Genomic DNA, 19,886 nt, shown 5'->3' with positions numbered 1-19,886 from the left:
AACTGGTGTCCGCTATGGTGTGAGCATGAGCTCCACACCAGGAAGATGTTAAACTCCAGGCTGTTGAGGAGCAATACGTGTGTCCTGTACTTTTCTTCCTTCCTTAGAGAGAATGAGGAGGCCCTGCCATCTAGGTCTTCAAGCCAGGTGAACTTTCCTGATCCAGTTTCTGTTTCCCTAGAGAACTCAATGGAGTTCTTCAACCATTTCATTTCTGTACATTGGAGGAAGGCTTGAGTCACCGTCTGCAACTGGTCGATGGTTTTGGTTGGTTGGAGTGAAAATCATCAGTGTTACAGCAACATCCGTGCTGGGTCGGTGGGTTGTGTCCATTGAAGGACACAATGTTTGCTTGGTCTTAAAGGGTTTTGAGGGCAGATTTTCTGCTTGTTCGCTGTGGTGAATTGCTGCTTTCTGGCTGGTTTAAGGCAGTAATGAGGAAGGAAGAAACTGTTGATGTTGATCAGCAAAGAGAACAAAAAGAGGGAGAGACTAGCAGGCTTCATAGGAACAGCTCTTTATTCCTGTAAATCGTGGTGGTTTCTGGTGCTAAACTGTGGGTTGTTGAGTTCAGAGTCTCCTAACACACTATTAAATCATTTCTTGTGGACTGGAATACATATTTGTAAGCTGAACAGTCTTATTTTGTGCACTGCTGTTGGTATCCTTAGGAAAGGAGTCTGCTAACCTTCACTGTGTCTTGTTTGATTTATGGTTTGTTGAAATCCTGGTAAAAGTAAGTGTGTCAAAGTGTTATTTCTGTGGTGTAGATAAACTGTATAAAAAAAATAATTCAGCTCACAAGTGAATAACCACTGTAAAGTCTCAGCTGGAGTTACTGGTTTTGTAGCTGCACTGTTAAAGATTTCTTAGATGCTGATTTTCACATTGTTGCAGCTACTAAGGTGATGGACTTTTAGATGGTGTCAACAGGGCATAACATATTATTCATGAAATATTATGTTGTTGGTTCAGATCACTGATACGGAGGCTCAGCTACCTGGTTGCATCTGTTCAGGGTTTCTTCTGCCTTTTAGATATGAGAAGTTAGATGGTAGAGTGGAAGCAGCTTCTTCATGAGTTGTCAGACGTGTATGTTCTTGCTGGGCTTTTTGCTTTGGAGTTCGAATGCTTGCAACACCATTTTTCATGATTTTATCATTGCAAGTCATGAGTTCAGCTTGTAGCTGGTGTGTTTACCTAGTGTCTCTATCCATCCTTGGTTTGTTGAATTGGTTTATCAAAACTAAGAGAAGTTTGCTGTAATTAAGCATGAAAATGACATTGTTGCAGTTGTGAAGTCATAGTAACTGGAATTAAGTCAAAATGGATACTTTTTGCAAGGACGGATTTCATCAAAAAAAAATAAAATATATTTTTGTCTGAGATATGTGGCCTTTTTGAAAGAGATATAGACCTACTCTAGAAAAGCAAAATATCCCAGTAAGTTTCGGGGCAGTCACTCAGGATTGTTGACTGCAGGCAGTGGGAAGAAGGCTGAACGACAAATTCCCAGCCCTTCCCAATTCACTGGCTTGAATCTTGGTCTTCCACTTCCCCACAAGAGCCTAAGTAACTAAGCTGTTAACTTTAGGAAGGGATTTATCATTTATTTGTGACACCTTTTCATTTGTGTATACAGGGCCACAGATTCTGTTGTGACCCAGGCAAGTTCTCTACTCTATTTGCAGATGGGATAATTGTCCTCTCCTAAATTCTCCTTTATTCATTGGTAAACACCTACATGTGTCACCAAAATTAGGAAGCAAACCCGTGAACATTTTTGAAGTTATTTTAGTAATCAGTTTTGAGAATATTTTACTAACTTTTAAGGTATTATAATTTATTGTTTCTTTATATTTTCTACTTCAGTTATGAAACTTTGCTTACACCTTTATCAAAGGATGTAGAAATAGTTGTCTGAGTGTGTAATTAAGTGAATTGCAGGCAGTGATTCTGCAAAGTTTTAAGAATATAACTGCTACTGTTGGAGAGGACTAACAGCATACTGAAAGCACGCACATAAGCTCTTTGCTGGACAACAGTTGCAGGGCAGCAATGAGAATCTCGGTTTTGAAAAGTGACAGTAGCATCTCAACTCACGCATTTTGTTTATCAGTACTTAGTCCAAGATACAGACTTGTGTTGATCCCAATTCTTTACTTGGAAAATAAGAACTGTTTGTCTCTTCAAACTAAATACATAAATACAATTAAATGGACCTAGATGGAAGGTTCAGTATTTCGACAAACCTTTACCTATTCGTACTGTAATACAAAGCAATGCTAGTATTTTTATCACTGTATTCTCTTGTCTAATACTTACACACTGAACACACATGCCTTGCAGAATAATGCTTCAAAGTCTTTGTGTGTTTGCTGTTTTTGTGTTTGTCTACATTTTTGGAGTAAGTTTTTTTTTGCTGTTTTGCACTGAAATTAATTACGTAATTACCTCTGATATTGGGAGTGTAGTAGCTATGATGCACATCAATTATAATACTTCTTGAAGTGAAAATGCTGTTCTGAGTCTCTTTTAAAAAGAGAAAAACAATAAAAAGGAGACAACTTAGGGAGTGGACAATGGACAATAAGTAAAGGACTGACTTTCTTGGGATAAGGTGGTGTTGTAATTTGTAAGGCAGTATTGGATTCCATGAATTTAGTGCCTTTTTTTTCTATGTAACGGAAATGTTAACAATGGATTCATTGTGCGTTGACTTTCTTCAGAGTACTGTTCTTGCCTTTGATTTTTTTGATTTTTTTTTTTTTAATTGTGTGTGTGTGTTTTTTTTTGTTTTTCCTAAAGACTCTGTGTGGACAGTAATGACCGCACGTTTCCGATTGCCTGCTGGCAGAACCTACAATGTACGAGCATCTGAGCTGGCACGAGACAGGCAGCATACGGAGGTGGTCTGCAACATTCTTCTCCTGGATAACACTGTACAAGCTTTCAGAGTTAATGTAAGTAATTTGATTATTGCAATGTCACTGAGCTGGCTTCCCTTTGCTCCACTTGTGTTGCTAGAGTTTGACTTCCAAAGCAGCGTTAAGCGTGGAATAGAAGTGGAAGCTATGTTCAGGTGGGCATGCTTGTACTTGTACATACTGAGTCACTGTGGACTTAGTCATTCTGGCATCCTCTGTGGTACTAACATCTTAATTTCAAAATTCAATATATAAAGAATAGTTTATTTCTAGTAATTTTCTTCACGGACCGAGTGCTGTGTAGTGAAAATGGAGGGCAACTTTGCCAATCAGTTGAATGAGAAGCAAGCTTTCCTTTTAGCCAGTTCTGTTTTTTCATTTTGGGCATGAGTATAAAAGTAACTCTTGTTTTGACTATGTAACTAAATATGTTCAATCATGTGGATGGTTATTATTGGGTTACAGTTACCATGTTAAAGTATCCCTTTGCTTTTTGCTTTTCTGGCATTGTGTTCTCTCTTGTTCTGTGATTTCCCTTGCTTAAACACACTACCTCGTAATGGCAGGAAGGAAAATAGGGAAATTCATGTTGAGGGCTGTTACTAGGAAAAGTTACTTCTATAAATGAGCCTGGAATTTCACAGGAAAGCATTAGAGCATTTAAAATGATCATTTTCTGAGCAGAATCAGAACTCAACAGGAAAGAAGCAGTGGGGTCTCCTGGGGGTAAAAGCACAACCCAGCTTTTACTTTATAGCTGTAGAACTGATAACTTCTGTGGAGAAAAATGGTAAACAACACTGTGGTAAAAGTTACAGGTGGCATGATTCAGTGAATGAAGTGACGGAGTAGCATGATACAGATAAGGCTGTGGGACTTCATCAACAAGGTGAGGGAGAAACTGAAGCAGTTTTCAAATCTATGTGAGCAAGTTTAATTTGGACCATCTGAAAAAGTTCCAATGCTCAATAATTCTATTGAATTTTGATGTCCACTCTTCAGGTAGGATGATAAATTTGCATGTTTTGGGGAAGATTTGTGAGAGTGATTGCATTCCTTTGTAATCAGGTTATTTGAGCTTGTGCAGCCTCCAGGTCTCTGAGTAACAGAATCTGTTACCTAGCAGAAATGCCCAAGGATCCAGTGCCTAGTGGATTAAGATTTAGAATGTAGACTTGGTGGTTATTTTGCATAGTAGTGTAGAGGATCCTTCCAACTATAATAGTAAATTGTTCAATCGGAATAAAAGGTTTTGGGATGTTCTCTTAAGATATTTTTATAGTTGATTTGGGAGCTATTTCAGAAGAGTTACTTCATTTCATTTCATTTTCAGAAGAGCTATTTCATTATTCTGAACTCCTGAAAAGTTAAAGGTGGGAATCTTACATGATGGGGTAGGCAGAGGTATGACTGATGAAGGTTTTAATGTATCATTCTCAAGCCTCATCTCCTTTCTGGGGTAACCTCTCCTATATCCTTTTTTCCTACAATATTTCATTGCTCTTCTGTATCTCTCACCTTCTCATTCTTGCTAGTGGTTTCCTGGTCTATACTGCCTGCTGAAAAATAGCATGCTCAGGATGTGGTTGAAGAGAAAGCAATAAAGGTGCATGAGAAATTGTAAATATGTTCTTTGCTTTCGGGTGTTTTTTCGGGTGTCTTTTGCAAGATTAGTGTCTGAATGGAAGTTTTTTTTTTTTTTTTTTTTTTTTTTTTTTTTTTTTTAAATAGAAGTTTGTTAAAATAAGGAATAATTATTGTACAACAGTTATGGGCAGCGATGATTCATTTTAATGCAGATATACAAAAACTTTGTCTCTTAAGAGAATGCTAGTGCCTTTGTAGAGGAGAACAAGCAGTCATGAATCCCCAAATATCTATTCTGGCTCTGCTGAGAAGTGTGTAATATATTCTTCCTACCACCCTAGTGTACTAAATATTTTAGTTGCCCAGATCACTATTTATTGCTTATACAGAACAGCCTGAAAGTTTTGTCTATTAAAACTGAGATTAGGGAATAAAAAGTTCCTTGGTGCTCAACCTTTTGACCCAATGTTTTAGCCTTAATCTGTTTTTTTTTTTTTTTTTATTATTATTATTATTATTTTTTTTTTTTTTTTTTCCCCCTGTTTTTCAAATATGTGGAGTTATGACAATTCTTAAGTAACCTATCATAGGAAATGTATGCAAACCAACATGGTATACAGGTTTTCAGGGTTTATAGCTGTGTTTTACTTTATTGTGGTTGACACAATACTTGGCAATAAATATTAATGGAATTATTTTCAGAATAGGAAGAACAAAGATAACATCAAGTAAATTAGCAAGGTTTCTTTCTCCTGGGGATTGCCATAGGTATTCTGTATGCTAATGGTTGTAAAGCTTAATCATCTGAAGTGAGCAGTGTTGTATTAATAAAAATGTATTCAAATGATATTTCTCCTCCAACAGCAAAATACTGATCACAGGCAATGTCTCCTGATAATTTATACGACATGTTTTATGTTCACGTTTCAACCAGCCTCTTCCACTGATCTGCAAAATTTCTTTGTGTTCAACATTATGTTGTATAGAGCATAACAAATCAAATAAAATAATCCCTGCGGCCTGTAGCTAGCCATAGGTTATTTTGGTTGCAGGCAAAATAATCAGTTGGAACTAACCTGTACATATGTCTGAGGAGCAGAAATTTTCTGTGTAAAATGCTCTGCTTACCAAATGCAGAAGTCCTGCTTCCACATTGGAAAGCATGTCGTGTAAAAGGCAGAGCAGGAAGAATTGAGAATAACTTGAGTTAATGATTTGCATAAACCTGCTTCAAGATCAAATTATTTTGACTTATGTAATTGTTTAAATACCTTGTTGTCTCTTTTCTGTGCAAGCTGACTTTGCAGTATTTCCTGAAAGCCAGTACAAAGAGATCACCTTAGAAAACTAAGGCAATATAGATGGGATGAGTTGTTCTGTGAGCAAGGCTAGTGGGTTAGCTGTCACCAACAAATGCTTTGCTTCGTCTCAGAGTCCTTTTCATGCAAGTAAAAACTCCAATAACCTATTGGAGAGGTGACATACTCTAATAAGTTAATATTTGCAATTGTCTTCTTTTGAAAGAAAGAAAAAGGAAAAAGTAAATCTCCCACTGGGAAACATTTATTTTTTTAAAATGCTTTAAAAGTTCATTTAAGCTATAGAATAAAAGGAGGCAGCAGTGCAGTTCTGGCTCTTCGTCGAATGGGTTTGCTTGTTGGAACAGAATTACACCAGTGCGCTGAGAGGAAGGGTTTCAGTGCTGTCCTTAGCAAAGTAAGAGAACGAGCACTCTCAATCTGTGTGCAGCAGGACTTGTCTGACCCCCTCATGGTTCTGCTGCAGTCCTGGGAAGGCCAAGTACCTGCCATTCAAGCCTGTGCCACGAGAAATCCAAATCTGGCATTGCAGTGATAGTATCTCCTGGCGTTTGTTGTAAATGCATCCTGGTGTGTTGGCCAGCTACAAAACCAGAATGTCGGTTACATAAATTGGGAAGGTGGTGATTATAATTGGTAAGGAGGCATTAAAGCTAGGTAAGTGTAGATGTTTCGATAATTTTTCAAAGAAGGGTGTTTGTAACCAGGTAACAATCCTTTTGTGATCAAAATTGTCATGTCGGTATCGTGTACTGGATGTTAGCCACTGGGTGGTAAATTGCAGTTTATACACTGATGTCTAGTGTTGATTTTTTCTGAAATGCCAAAATACAAGACGTTTGACTTTAATGATTATTAATATGATTATTAATAATGTGTATGCATAAAATTCTAATATTCTTAGCAAAAATGTTGCTATGTTTTGTATCCATCTACGAAGTAATGAAGTTCTTTCTAGCTGACTTCACCACTCAGTTGAGAAATAGCTAATTGCAGTGGGTAGTTTTATATTAGATGGTTTTTATTGTCTGCTTATTTTTCCATTATTCTCTCTTTTAAGAAAAAATAATAATGTTTACCTTTAGGAATAAACCACATTTCTTTTTATGCTAGATCACATACATTGGTTTTGATTTTTTTTTTATTAAAAAAAGACAAAAATAGATACTTGTCATGCCTTTTTTTTTAATTTATAGCAGCTATTCAGTGACTGTGGTAGTATTACAAATATTTTGGACCTTACACAACAAACAGGATTGTGACCTTCACCTGCTCTGGCAGGCTGCAACATCATTATATAAATATCGAAGATGGGTTAAACTGAGGTCTGGTTTTACTAGATGCTTATCTTTATTTTGCACTGAGAGTAAAACATTGTGATCAAAACAAATGCTTCATGTTGAAACTCGTCTCCTCTTACCAAACTTGCTGCTCTGTTTCAGGAGAAATACCTTTCATTCATTCTGCCTTCTAGCAGGACCTCTAGTAATGGTCCAGCTTCCTTGCTGTCATGAAATGACATTTCATACTTGTAAATTAAAGTTGATCAGCACGTTCTAAGCTTACAGTATTTTTTGTACATTCATTTATTTATATATTTAAGAAACTATAAATTCTTGGTTTTAAATGTTAAATTAAAAAAAAGTACAGAACTGATAACCTGCATGCTAGCTGTACTAAATGTAAGTCTGAACTGGGGTTCCAAACCTCTCCCTTGTTTTGATCATTACTCTCATAACTTAGTTTGAGTTCTGATTTAAATCTACATAGGGAAAAATGCCAAGAAGCAATTAGTGTTGCTATGTAATTTTAAAATTAGTTTAATTTGTTGAAAAAATTATACTGATTACTGGTTTATTTCAAAATATATCAGAAACTCCTAATTTAGTAAAATGGAAGTAACTATTTTTGGAATTGTACATTAAAAATGCCTTATACACTTACGCTGTCATGTACTTATTATGTTAACATCTGTGGGTTTTCGCTTGTTCTTGTTTATTGGAGATGAATTTTCTTTAGTAGTGAACCTTTTAATAACGTTGAAACCTACTCACTGTTAGATTTTCTTAAACATTAAGAAATCTCTTTTCCCTGATTGTGTTTTAAAATAAGATCATTTCTCATAGTAAATATAGCAACTCACAGGTCACTTTTACTTAGCCAGATAAATGAATATATGTGTCTTATACGTGAATATATGTGAATACATATCTTATGTAACTGCAACTTAAATAGGCAGAGCTACAGTTACGATTATCCTGCTGGCAAAATTTCAGACATAATTGGTCGATAACTATTCTCTGTTTTTTTTTATAATTATTCTGAAATAAATTATCAGATTTCTTGGAACTTTTAGCCCCCAAATAAAAGATTTAGACTGATTTTACTCAGCTTCAGCATAACTTCAGCTGAACAACAACAAAAAATAATTGATAGTATTCTGTTTGATGTAAACAAATTGTCAGAATATGATTTGTAGAGTTTCTCTTGTTTATAGATATTAAGTAAAACCTTCTGACCTTTTAGCTATATATTTCAGATATAGCTGCTGTGAAAGTAACCTATTTTATAATATCTTATGAGGAGCAAGGTCATTTGCGAGCAGGAGTCTTCTATTTCTGTTATTCTTTCAAAATATCGCCTACAGTAAACAAGGCAAGATGTATCTGAAATCCACTGCAGCATCAATAATACTTGGCACCTAGAACATCATTAGAAGCTTGCTTGGTGCCAAAGAAGTAGAAAATCTGTGTGGAAAATGTATTAATTATATCTTTCAGCATGTTTCTCGTTTGACAGCTTTGCTTGCAGAATTTTTCGTCATCTTTTGTGCTTCAAGAAGCTACTGATACTTCATAACTTCTTTGGGAAAATCCTTCAGATTTCACCAAATGTATTTATGGAGTCTAGTCAGAATGTCACACTTTGCCTTTAAATTATGTGTTGGCAATGTTTTCAGGTTAGGCAAAAAATTGCTAGGTACCTGCAACCACACAGATTCTTTTTATATCGTGTTGTGGGTAAGAGTTGCCTCTGCAGTAAAAATCAAGTTTGTCCACTTGTCTATGGAAAGAAATGTTACTGTTCAGTTTATTTGAATTAGTTAAAGTATCTTTAAGAGAACATACTTAAATGACACTGCTTCTCAGCTGTGTATTTGTCTGCTTCAGCTGTCTGTGCCATTTAACTGTGGAAGCATTTTCAATATGCTGGTTCATTTAGATTCAGGAGAAGATTTTCAGATCAAGAAGTAAGAATATCCTGTGCAGGCCTGAAAAACTTTCTATATTCAGTGACCCAAATGACACTAGAAAGTCCTTTGTCAAATCCTAGCCCTCTTTTCTCCTTTCTTTTTGCTTTCCAGTAATCCTTTTAAATATCAAATTTGGTTAATGAACAGCTTTCAGAAATAATCATGTAGCTAGCTGAGAAGTGAGAAGTTCTTACTGTCAGAACATGACAGAGGAAAAATAATTCCTTACATATGTTTCAGAAGAGAGATAGAGCTTGTTTAAAAATAGTGCTGCTGGGATGGTCTTTGTGACGTTTATAATTTAGACTGCTAGATCACATCTGAAAGTATGTGCTTTACCTGCATGAACTTTATGTGTCCAATTATATATTTGTTCATTAAACAGTGTATACGTGTATTTGTTCTCTGCAGAAACATGATCAGGGACAAGTTCTATTGGATATAGTCTTCAAGCATCTCGATTTGACAGAGAGAGATTACTTTGGTTTACAGTTGGCTGATGAATCCACTGATAACCCTGTAAGTTGGATCTGTTTTATAAATCATAGTTTTAATTCATTTAATATATATATATATATATATAAGGGTCATGTTTTATTGTTTAGAGGATACTTAATTGTTAAAATTTTAATTTGTTTCTTTTGGTAGATCAGATTTTCTACAGGAATGCTGTAGGTTTTTGATTTGATAGATTTAATGCACATTGCAGTGCATTGAAAAGTACTACATGTCTTTTCTTTCTATTTTTCTCCAGGGAAAAAAAAAATGTTTCTTAGCTTTTTGAAATACAGTTTTGATTTGCTCACCTGGACAACTGTATTCTAATATGTGGAACAAAATTAAAATCTTGAGAGTGGAGAAAGGATTATATATTATTTCTCACCTGCTTGAACCAGGAATTGAAGTTCTTCTTTTACAACATTGCAATAATGATAGCAAAATATTTAACATTAATATTTATTTAAATAATATAACATTTTAATAGTTTTACTTTTTTTCTATTGCTGAATTTACCTGTACAAGAACACAAATGATACCATGAAGTGTGCTGTCTTCTCACATGGGAGATGCTCTTCAATCTTGTTGGTTGGGCTTGTTTTCAGAATGTTCTCAAAAGAGTGATTTCATGAATAAAGAACACATGAATATTTTATTTGCTCCTTAAGCCATTTTTTTTAATGCACCAATTTGAATACATGGTTATTTGATGTACTTGAGAATGGTATTTTCATTGATCAATTTGGTAGATGAGAGGCATAGAATTAGAATAGCATTTCTACTAGAAGGTGGAGCAGAATTAAGAAACAGAATTAGGGAGAAACACTGGTAGGGGAGAACAATGACAGAAGTAGGGAAATAGTAATATATGTGTGGTAGAAACACTGGAGGCTGGCATAATGAACAAATCAGATCAAGTGAATTAATTAAATGGCAGTTGAGAAAACTATCCAAGTTAATTATATGGTAATAATCAGCATTCAGGCAGCATGTTAAAGTAGATGAAGGTTGAAACGGGAAGACAGATGGGTGATGTTTGGGTCGTGAGAAATGGAGAGCTTAATCAGTGTTTAAGCAAAAGTAATGCATTTGGTAGTGCTCTTCGAGTATTGCATCTTTTTGCAGGGTTAGATGAAGTTACCTGAGTCTAACTCAACCGTGAATTTTTGTCATTGCTACAGTGGGAGATGTTTTTGTTTTTTAAACTGGTCTGTTTCAATCTCTGCCGTGAGAAAAAAAAAAAAATTAACCTATGCATCCATGGGAAATGCTGCTTGTAGACCTTTTGAGCAGCGCTCCATGAAGAGTTACTAGCTGTTTTTAAACAAGTAGAAGTACAAAGTGTACTACTTAGATTTATTTGTGAGAAAGGAATATTTGGAATTAAGTCTGTTTTTAAGTGGTTAAACCTTCCAGAGATTTGCATTCAGCCCCCTGCACTCATCCAAACCACAGGGTCTTCTGTTTTAAACATCAGTCTTCTGCTGTTAGAATCCTTTCTTTGTACTATGTAGACATACCTGTTATTCTGAATTCAAGAGGCATTTCTGTAGCTTATGATGTATTGCTTGTGTAGATTTAGTAAGGTATTAAATAGGATTTGAGGAGTTTACTTTGATCAAAGTGATTGCATGATTGAAATGGAAATGTAGCTCTTGAAGTACAGCTCTGCTTCAGCTCGCATTATTTCAGTTAAATTTGAATTGGCTATTACATTTCCATGCCCTATAACCAGTATTATGCGTGGCTGCAAAACTTAAATAAATAAATACAACTGATCCCAGGTATCAGTAGCATTGTATTCCCTCCCCCCAAACGGGGGGTTCTAATGAATGTTCTCTCTTGAAGTGGAAATAGGGGACTCCAGAAGTGATGGAGTTTAGATGAGCATCACTGTGATCTAGGGCACTGTAAAGAGTCAGTATCGCCTTGTAGTTACAAGTGAAATGATGAGACTTGTGCTCATGAAATCATACGTTAAAGGGACATTGTCTGTTTTGTTTTATCTAGTTATTGGGTGGCATGATCATCATCAGCTGGGATAACAAGTAACATTTTGGGTGTGTTTTCATTATCTTGTAAGGTGATTTCTTTTCTAGCCAAGGCACTTGCAGGGCTTTAAGTCACATTTCGTGTTGTTCACGATGTAAAAGCAGCTGTTGGCTCATCACCATAAGAGATAAAGAAAGGGACTCTTCTGAAACTAAGTTTTGTTAGTAGTTGATGTGCTTTAATTGAAAGGAAATTCCATAGCATTGAAACTTTAAAAATCAGCAACATAACACGCTGCAGATATTTAATGGAGTTTTCTTTTGTAACTTCATATATGGTTCTATTATGACATTGGCAGGATGGCCATAATCTAATTTTATAAATCTAAACTTTGTTCCAAGGCTGAAAAGCCAAAGTCACGCTGTAGAAAAACCTAAATTATTTTTCAGCTTTGATTAAAATACCTTTAATTTAACACCATTGAATATTTTATTCAACATTTAGAAACTTAGTGTTTCTTATTCACACTTACCTGGCATTACAAGGCTTAGAACTCTAAACCTTTTGTTTTAGTTTATCTGTCTGGAAGTAATTGAACACAACACTAATAGATACTAATAGTTATTCCAAAAGAAGAGTGACTTCACAGATAGTTGATACAAGCACATGCTTTAACAACTTAATATTCCTTCTAAAATATTTGGCTTTTCAGCAACTATCTACTTACCATCAAAATATGTCAGAGCTAAATAAAATTTTTACAACTACTAGTAGTCTAAGCTGAAGATTTATGGGTTTGATTAATTCTGGGTTTTGATATCAGCTTACTTTTACACTTTGCTCATTTGTGCAAAGGAAACAGATTGGATTGTCAAATACTGCGGTTACATGTGTAATAACACACTGGAATATTACTAGGATACTGAAATGCTGCAGGACGCAAAACTGACGGGGAAAAAAGAGAATTCTGCCAATTAAGTGTGAAACCTCTATCACTGTGTCTAAATGCGAATTGCATAAACTGCCCAAGCTTTATGTATTTGTATAAAGCTCATGTCCTAGCACAAATCAACACAGGAAGCATTGATGCTTCCTACAGTGGAGTGCTGTGACTGGTTGTGGGGGCCTGGAGCAGCCTGGGGAAGAGGGAATCCCAGATATTCCTACCCCTCAGACGTGCTAGCAAGTCTGAACCACATCGGATAACGCTTCTTGCTACCAGCACCTTGACCCATAAACTTCTGTTAGTTTTGCCTGAACCATGTCAGCTTCAGCTTCTTATCCTGTTAAGCGATTTAATGCTCTGCAGTCTCTCACGTTTTATGTTTGGATCCAGTTATATCACGTGAAGCATGGATATTGCTTGTTAAATACAGTTTAAAAAAAAAAAAAAAAAAAGTTACTCTTCTGTGGTTTAAGCTATATTAGTACATTCCAAATTGATTTTTGCAACCAGAAGGAAGTGAACGCAAGCTTTTCTGCTAAGCATTTAAATTCCAGGTTTTCTGGATTAACTATAATCTCAAGCAGTATTTCTTGGAGAAAAAAAAAAGTCAGAGGATTATCAGTCAGATCTATGTATTTATCTATGTATATTGAATCAAAACCCCTGTTTAAAGATACTCAAGTGTTTTTAATCATGTTCTTCTCAAGCCATCTGCTAGAAGGATACCACATTTGGATCTGGTCAGCATTATTTTGTATTCCCAACAAATGAAATGACTGAACTAACTTCAGATCTGTAGTGTGTATCAAATATTTCAAGTCTGTTTGCTTCCTCCAAAGGGGGGTGGTAAGTTTGAGGTAGTTGTGTGCCATACATGACTTGGACTCTATGGTTCACATGAGGGATCTGTGGCCATGCAGCTGGTTCCTGGGGCTTGTGGGTTTGCATTCCAAGGCAGGATGAAGAACGAAATGGTATTTATCAGAAGTGAAGGTGTAAGTTAGCTAAAGTACGTTGGTACAGGGTCTGCTGGGGTGGTAGAGGGAGCTGTTTAAATATCTTGTAGGGCTTTCCTAAGAACCACACTTCTTTCTGAAAGTTGCAGCGTTGATTTTATAAAGATCTGCATATACTATGGGTGAATATACCAAAGCAATATGCTCCCATAGAGACGATCAAGGTTGGTAAAAATGTTCTGTAGTCCTTAATCCAGTAGTCCAGTAGGCTGAGTCTTTGATTTACAAGATCATAATTAGGGATGTAGCAGAGTTGACTGACAATTGGAGGAGAATCTGTGAGCCAGTGGGATCACTCTGGATGTGTCAGACCTGCGAACTGCAGAGTTAGAAGGAACCTGAACTGGTTTAAGCAAATTAACTTCCGAGGACAGTAAATTAGCCTTTGCTTTTCACTGCCACAGTTAGTTTACCTGAGATAATCAGTTTAAAGAATTGCTAAAGATGGTTAAACACACCCTGAGTTCTAACCTCTGTCAGGTACAGGTGACAATAACCATGTTGTAGTTGTCCTAATACTATAACAGACAGATACCTGGACAGCAGAGATCAATCTCAGGTAGAGAAGACCAGCAACTGCTCGTGATAATGTTGGTGTCCTTCCAGAGTCTATGGTAATACTTTGTATGCCAATAGGATGTTTTGGTAAAGGATCAAATAAAAAGTAACAAAATTACAATGGTTCTTGATATACATGTATACGGCTATAATTCGTGCTTTTTTGTTTCTCTAAAATTAGTGTTATAATTTATCTCTTTCCAGAGGTGGTTGGATCCAAACAAACCTATCAGGAAACAATTAAAAAGTGAGTACGTATATGTATTTGGACAATTCATACATCATTATAATGATGTTTTTCCAAGGTGCCTTGATTAATTAGAAATACTTTCCTTGACCATAGGAGGATCTCCTCACAGTTTGAACTTGAGAGTTAAGTTTTTTGTAAGTGATCCAAACAAGCTCCAAGAAGAATATACAAGGTAGGTCTAGTTAATTCATCAATGACATATTTTTCTAGAAGGTTTATGTCTAAGGGGAAAACTTTTTTTTTTTAAAGGTATAACACGTAAATTTTCTTGTAGCATTTTTTGTGTGTAGTATATGCAGGCTTCTATTTTTTGCCTGATAATTACAGGCAGGAACTATGCAGTTGCACCAAATCAACATAACAAAAAACCTCTATGAATAAATTTACAAATATATATGCAAAATTAAGTAACTGCATAAAGAAAATACTATAAAGTAGGAACAGGAAAGAGAAAATAAAAGAAGGGAAAAACTTAATCCTGCAATTTATCAGTGAGCAAAATTTAATTTTATCCTTAATTATGTTCTCCTTTATGATTAAAAAAATCCTGAGCTTTCTGCATTTTTTTTTCCAGTTTTCTGCCTGGCACTAATAAGTTCATCTGTGTTCATATATTTGTAGTCTTAGCTTGAATGATGTGAGCTCATTTTGCTAGCAATGTGTTGAAGTTTGCTGAAGAAAATGCTCAGTGTGAATCCAGTTAGGAGGTTTTTGAGTTGCAGATAGCTCCTGAAGAAATGCCTCATGTTTTCAGTATTAGTTCTACTCTTCTACATAAGTGGTGTGATTTGACAGATTGCAATTTTTGGATGTCAGCCATTCTGAAAACAGGTCAGCCCTGTTCAATATCTAAATTATTAAAGATAGCTTTAGAAACCTAAGCACTGAAACTGTGAAAATTTGGCTCCATATTTGTTTATAACGTTGGATTTGTCAAATTTTTAACAAAAATTTGTACACATCTATGTAGTCAGAATTTACAAAAATGAGCCCCAGATTAGTCTTTGTTTTACTGAAATATTTACTCAGAGAATTTTGCAATGTACTATATTAGAGTAATGAAAAATATGTAATTTGGATTGAAGGGCAATATAAAATATTACTAAGGAAATGAAAAAACAGCAAATGCTTATCTATATCAAGCAAACAGTAAAGAAAAAACACAACTGTTTACATAAATGTTATGCTGTAAATACAGTGCTGCTATAAATACAGCAGCCATTTAGGTAAGAAGTAATGTAGGATTGCCGTATCTGGGTCAGCTCTGCCTTTTTAGCTAATAGGCCTAATTGCCCCTGAGAAAACTCATTTATATTTGGAATTATTATAAAGAGAATGCCATTATCCGTGGGGTTTTTGTAGTGAAATTAGGATGCCTTGTCACTGACATGTGGTCCTTTCATGTAATCAGCATTTCCCCTCTTAAAACAAAACCAACCAACAAAAACAAAACAAATGAAAAAAAGCCACCAGAAAAGGAAAGAAACAAAGTGTGTGCTTTTGAGTTTCCATTCACGATGAGACTTTTCAAAAAGTACTCAGTTTTTATAAATTTCATGGAAAAAAATAAGAAGAAGAATGAGCTAACGTGAGGCAATACAAATAGATTGGAAAGGTTCAGTGCAGGCTCATATCTTTAAATTAGACCTCTGAGAATTTGTGAGGGGGAGGCAGGTTATGAATGCCTCAGGTCAGAAAAGGGTCAGTGGGAGCTCAGCTTGTGTTGGAGGGTTTAGCTTTAAGAACTTACATTGGTAGGAGATGAAGCTTCGTTAGTTCTGCTCATCACAGGACAGCCTCTTTATTAACAATGACTCCAGTTAACAATAATTCTGTCTTATCCTTTTCCCTATATTTAAGGAAGATGAAAACATTGTAATGCAATCAAAGCCTTCTTAATTGGTTTAGCTGAATTTGTTGTACAGATTTTCAGATCTACATTAATACAGCTTCTATTGATTTCCCATTTTGCTTAATACTATGCAAGACACCAGTGTTTGAACTGGGGTGGTTAGCTAACAAGCAATTAATTTCACTGTTCACTGAAAACAGTGGATGGAAAATGAACTCTGATTAGTATTCGTTAATCATCAGGTCCATTAAGTACCATGGCATATTTCTAATAATGCCTTTTACAAAAAGTAAAGAATAAAAAATACATCTGCACGTGCAGAATTTTTCCATGTTTTTACAGCCATGAATGTTAACAGTGGGAAGTATTGATTTACATTTCTTTAATAGGTGAATAAATTTGCTTCATCTGTTTCTTTTTTTTTTTTTTTTTTAATCAATGTGCATTCTAAGATGCAAAGTGAGAAAGTATTTTGAGTTCTCTAAAGCCTATTTAGTGTCTCAGTTTTAACTTCTTAGGATTAATACCAGAAACAAAGCTTGTTGCCATTCCTTGAGGTCCAGGATCCTCTAGAAGGTTTTGTAGGAGTTGAGCATACAGGAGCTAACATCTTTGCTTATCAGTTTGCAAGTATTTTCCTGATACTATTTCAAATGTGAAATGTTTTACCTTTCACTAAATTTAGCTTGTAAATGACTTGATTTCTGTATGTATTTGTAAATGTTTGTGAAAGTTTTCGAAGTGGTAACCAGTTTCTGAAGACTACGCTGAATCTTAGTCTAAACAATTATGAGAAATCATATGATATATAATAGTTATATATATTGTTTTGAACTTCTTAGTGCAAGTTAATATTGGAAAATATTTAATGTTTGGTTTTAGTCAGACTTAAAGCGAGTATTTTTGATACATAATTGTTGAATGTTTATGATGAACAAGTGTGGCTGACAGTACTTCCAAAGCAGAACTACAAAAGGAAAATGGCTAGTTTATGTAATAATGATGTAGGATGTTCCAAAACTTAACAAATTTATAAGAAGACAGGAACGATGTTAAAATTTTCCACTCACTGGGAAGGTTCAGGTTTCTTATTTTTTTGTTTTGTTTTTATGTTACAGAGTTTCTGCTGCTAACATTTGGTTGAAAGTAGTCCTTAGTTTAAAGTGTTAGTCTGCTCCTTTTGCTGTTCCCATCTCCTTCCTTACTTGAAAGAGTGTGCATGTGAAGAGTAGAACAACTTCTAAAACGAGCTTTTCTCACATCATAATTAAAAAACAAAAAAAACCTTCAGAACAGAAGTTCAAGGGAAGTCAAAAGACTTTTAGAAGGCTTTTAACATAATAAAATCCACAACTGTTATTTAAGAATGTGATGCCAAAATACTGAGACTAATTAGTTTAGTCTAAATGAAAACCAAGTAATGTCAAATATTTGATGAGAATAAGCTAACTCTTTTTATCTACCTGGAGTATAAATCATTCTTATTAAGTTAGCAGTGTATATAGATGCCATCTTTGACTTTTGGCTTGCGTGCTGAATTGTTCTATTGTTACACTTAGTCATCATGAAGGCTCTTTTTTCTTTTTTTTATTTTAAACTGAACCGAGGTACCATCAAATAAAATGGGTAAAACGTGAATTTGTCAATATACTGGTGAAATACACGTAATATCATTATACAGTAACTACTAGCCTGTAAAGAGTTTAATTTACAAAGTTGTAGTATATTACTAATCACAGTTTAATTTCTTTCCTGTAAGAGTTTAAGAAATAGCCTGCAAAGTGTAAAGGTTTAGCTTTGTGGTAACTGGAAACAAAATGCACTAAACTAATGAAAAACTAAATGATTTTTAATTTCTGTTCTGTTTTTTAATAAGGTACCAGTATTTTTTGCAAATTAAACAGGACATTCTTACTGGAAGGTAAGACATTTTTGTTATGTTAAATATAGCATGAAACTTTGACAAAACATTGTTAAGTTAATCATAAATTATATAGGCAAAAATAAAAAATGTTTAAAAATAACATTTATGCAAATAGAAGCATTTATGATAGTTACCTGTCCAGCTTGTGCATTGATAGATTATGAAAGATTAGGCTTTTCAAAATAACTGTTTCATATGAAGTACGTAATTTCATTTGGTTTTCTTCTAAAAACAAAACAGATTGCCCTGTCCATATAATACTGCTGCTCTTCTGGCTTCCTATGCTGTTCAATGTAAGTATAATGAAGTATTCATATATATGTAAGTACTGAGATATGTAAAAAAAATGTAGCACTGGATAGTTTAGTTTCTAAAGAATGTAGTTTGTATATCATCATATTTGTGGACATAACATAATGTTTCTCATTATTAAAGAAATCTATCTGGTTGATTTTTCTCCCCCAGAAGATTCTGCTGCATTAGAGAGAAATACTAATAGCTCTCTGTTTTCCTTCTTTAAACCCATGCAGTTAAAACAAACAAACAAACAAAAAACAAATCCTTTGCATTTGTCTGCATTCTGAAGTGTGATTTGATATACATGTATATGTTTTTGAGTCATACTAAAGCAGTATTTAGACACTTGCACGTTTTATGCTGTAAAGTGAACCTCCAAATGAGGTTGAAGTAAGTTCTGCTTATATCTGGCCAAATAGTTCAACACCTGTGTTACCAGTTTTAACTACCCATCAGTGGGTAATTATGTCTAGAAGACTGAGATTGTCGTTTTCCTTCCATAAAACCTAAACTGTTCAACGGAAGGAATCTAAGATATTCAACCCTTAGTTCTTGGAAATTGTGATTGTCAGAATCTGTTTTATATGCAGGCCTCATATATCCATGTGTATTCCTGTGTTATATTTACATTTTGTACTTCTTACATATCAGAGAAATAGTCCATGGTGATCTTTTCAGGGAAAAAAATACATGGTAATGTTAATGTAAAATATTATGCGTAGTTTTGATAAGTGGTGAAAAGTTGCTTGCCTTTTTCCAGATCAATCAGCAGAGCAATTTCTCTTTCACGAAACACCAAACTGCAGCTGCTAGAAAAAATAAGTAGTGTAAATGCTATCAGAAAAACAGAAGTCACACCTTAGCATTTTGCCTTAGAAAAGATTTTGATAATGAAGCAGACACTATGAAAAGTTTATAATGTTTTAATCTTCTAAGAAAAAAATGTTTCTTTTTAAAATAATGTAGTAGTAGCGGGTATGCATTGTAGTTAACATTTACATGGCAAGATCTTGCTGTCCTTAAGTTTTGCAGTGTTCAGATCTCTGTCTAATGGTTTTCTGTGCATGTCTGTTACTAAACTCTCTTTGGGTTTAGGTCTTAGAATTCTTTATTTGTAAACAGCAGCCATAGACCTTAGCCGCCCTTGCAAAATATATATTATTATATAAAATACACTTGTAGTGTATTTTAGTAAGAATTGCACTTGGTTACAAAGCCTGGTCACATTTTCCAGTTTTGAAATCATTTTTAATAGGATCAGTCTCTGGTAATGCAAATGCCCCAGACTACTTTCCTGCCTTTGCTTCCCTTGCTTATCCTCTCGCTCATCTCCTTCATCCCTCCCATCGTCAGTTTTTCCATACCCCACAAATCATCAGTAGGCCTTCCCAGGACCCCACACCATGCTAGGTTGCTGTGAACTTTCCAGTTTTCACATGTTATGTTACTTATTACTGTAAATCTGTT

At 34.9% G+C, this 19,886-nt stretch overlaps 1 protein-coding gene across 4 annotated transcripts in view; it reads left to right on the top strand.

The window, feature by feature from the left end:
- The window catches only part of PTPN4 (protein tyrosine phosphatase non-receptor type 4), a 112,952-nt gene that overhangs the window by 36,636 nt on the left and 56,430 nt on the right, over nucleotides 1-19,886 (top strand). For all 4 annotated transcript variants that reach the window (XR_014317780.1, XM_082763458.1, XM_082763457.1 and 1 more), the window contains exons 2-7: nucleotides 2,809-2,963; nucleotides 9,498-9,605; nucleotides 14,301-14,343; nucleotides 14,440-14,518; nucleotides 18,075-18,119; nucleotides 18,363-18,415. Coding sequence is in view for 3 of the 4 variants with exons in the window: in XM_082763458.1 (XP_082619584.1) it covers nucleotides 2,826-2,963; nucleotides 9,498-9,605; nucleotides 14,301-14,343; nucleotides 14,440-14,518; nucleotides 18,075-18,119; nucleotides 18,363-18,415 (466 nt within the window). In the remaining variant the exon portion in view is untranslated. The remainder of the gene's footprint in view (nucleotides 1-2,808; nucleotides 2,964-9,497; nucleotides 9,606-14,300; nucleotides 14,344-14,439; nucleotides 14,519-18,074; nucleotides 18,120-18,362; nucleotides 18,416-19,886) is intronic.

This window comes from Aythya marila (genome assembly GCF_965140915.1).
Source record: "Aythya marila genome assembly, chromosome: 6".
NCBI classification, from domain to species: Eukaryota; Metazoa; Chordata; class Aves; order Anseriformes; family Anatidae; genus Aythya; species Aythya marila.
The sequence above is the reverse complement of the archived record's forward strand: the minus strand, read 5'-3'. Positions and strand labels throughout refer to the sequence as shown.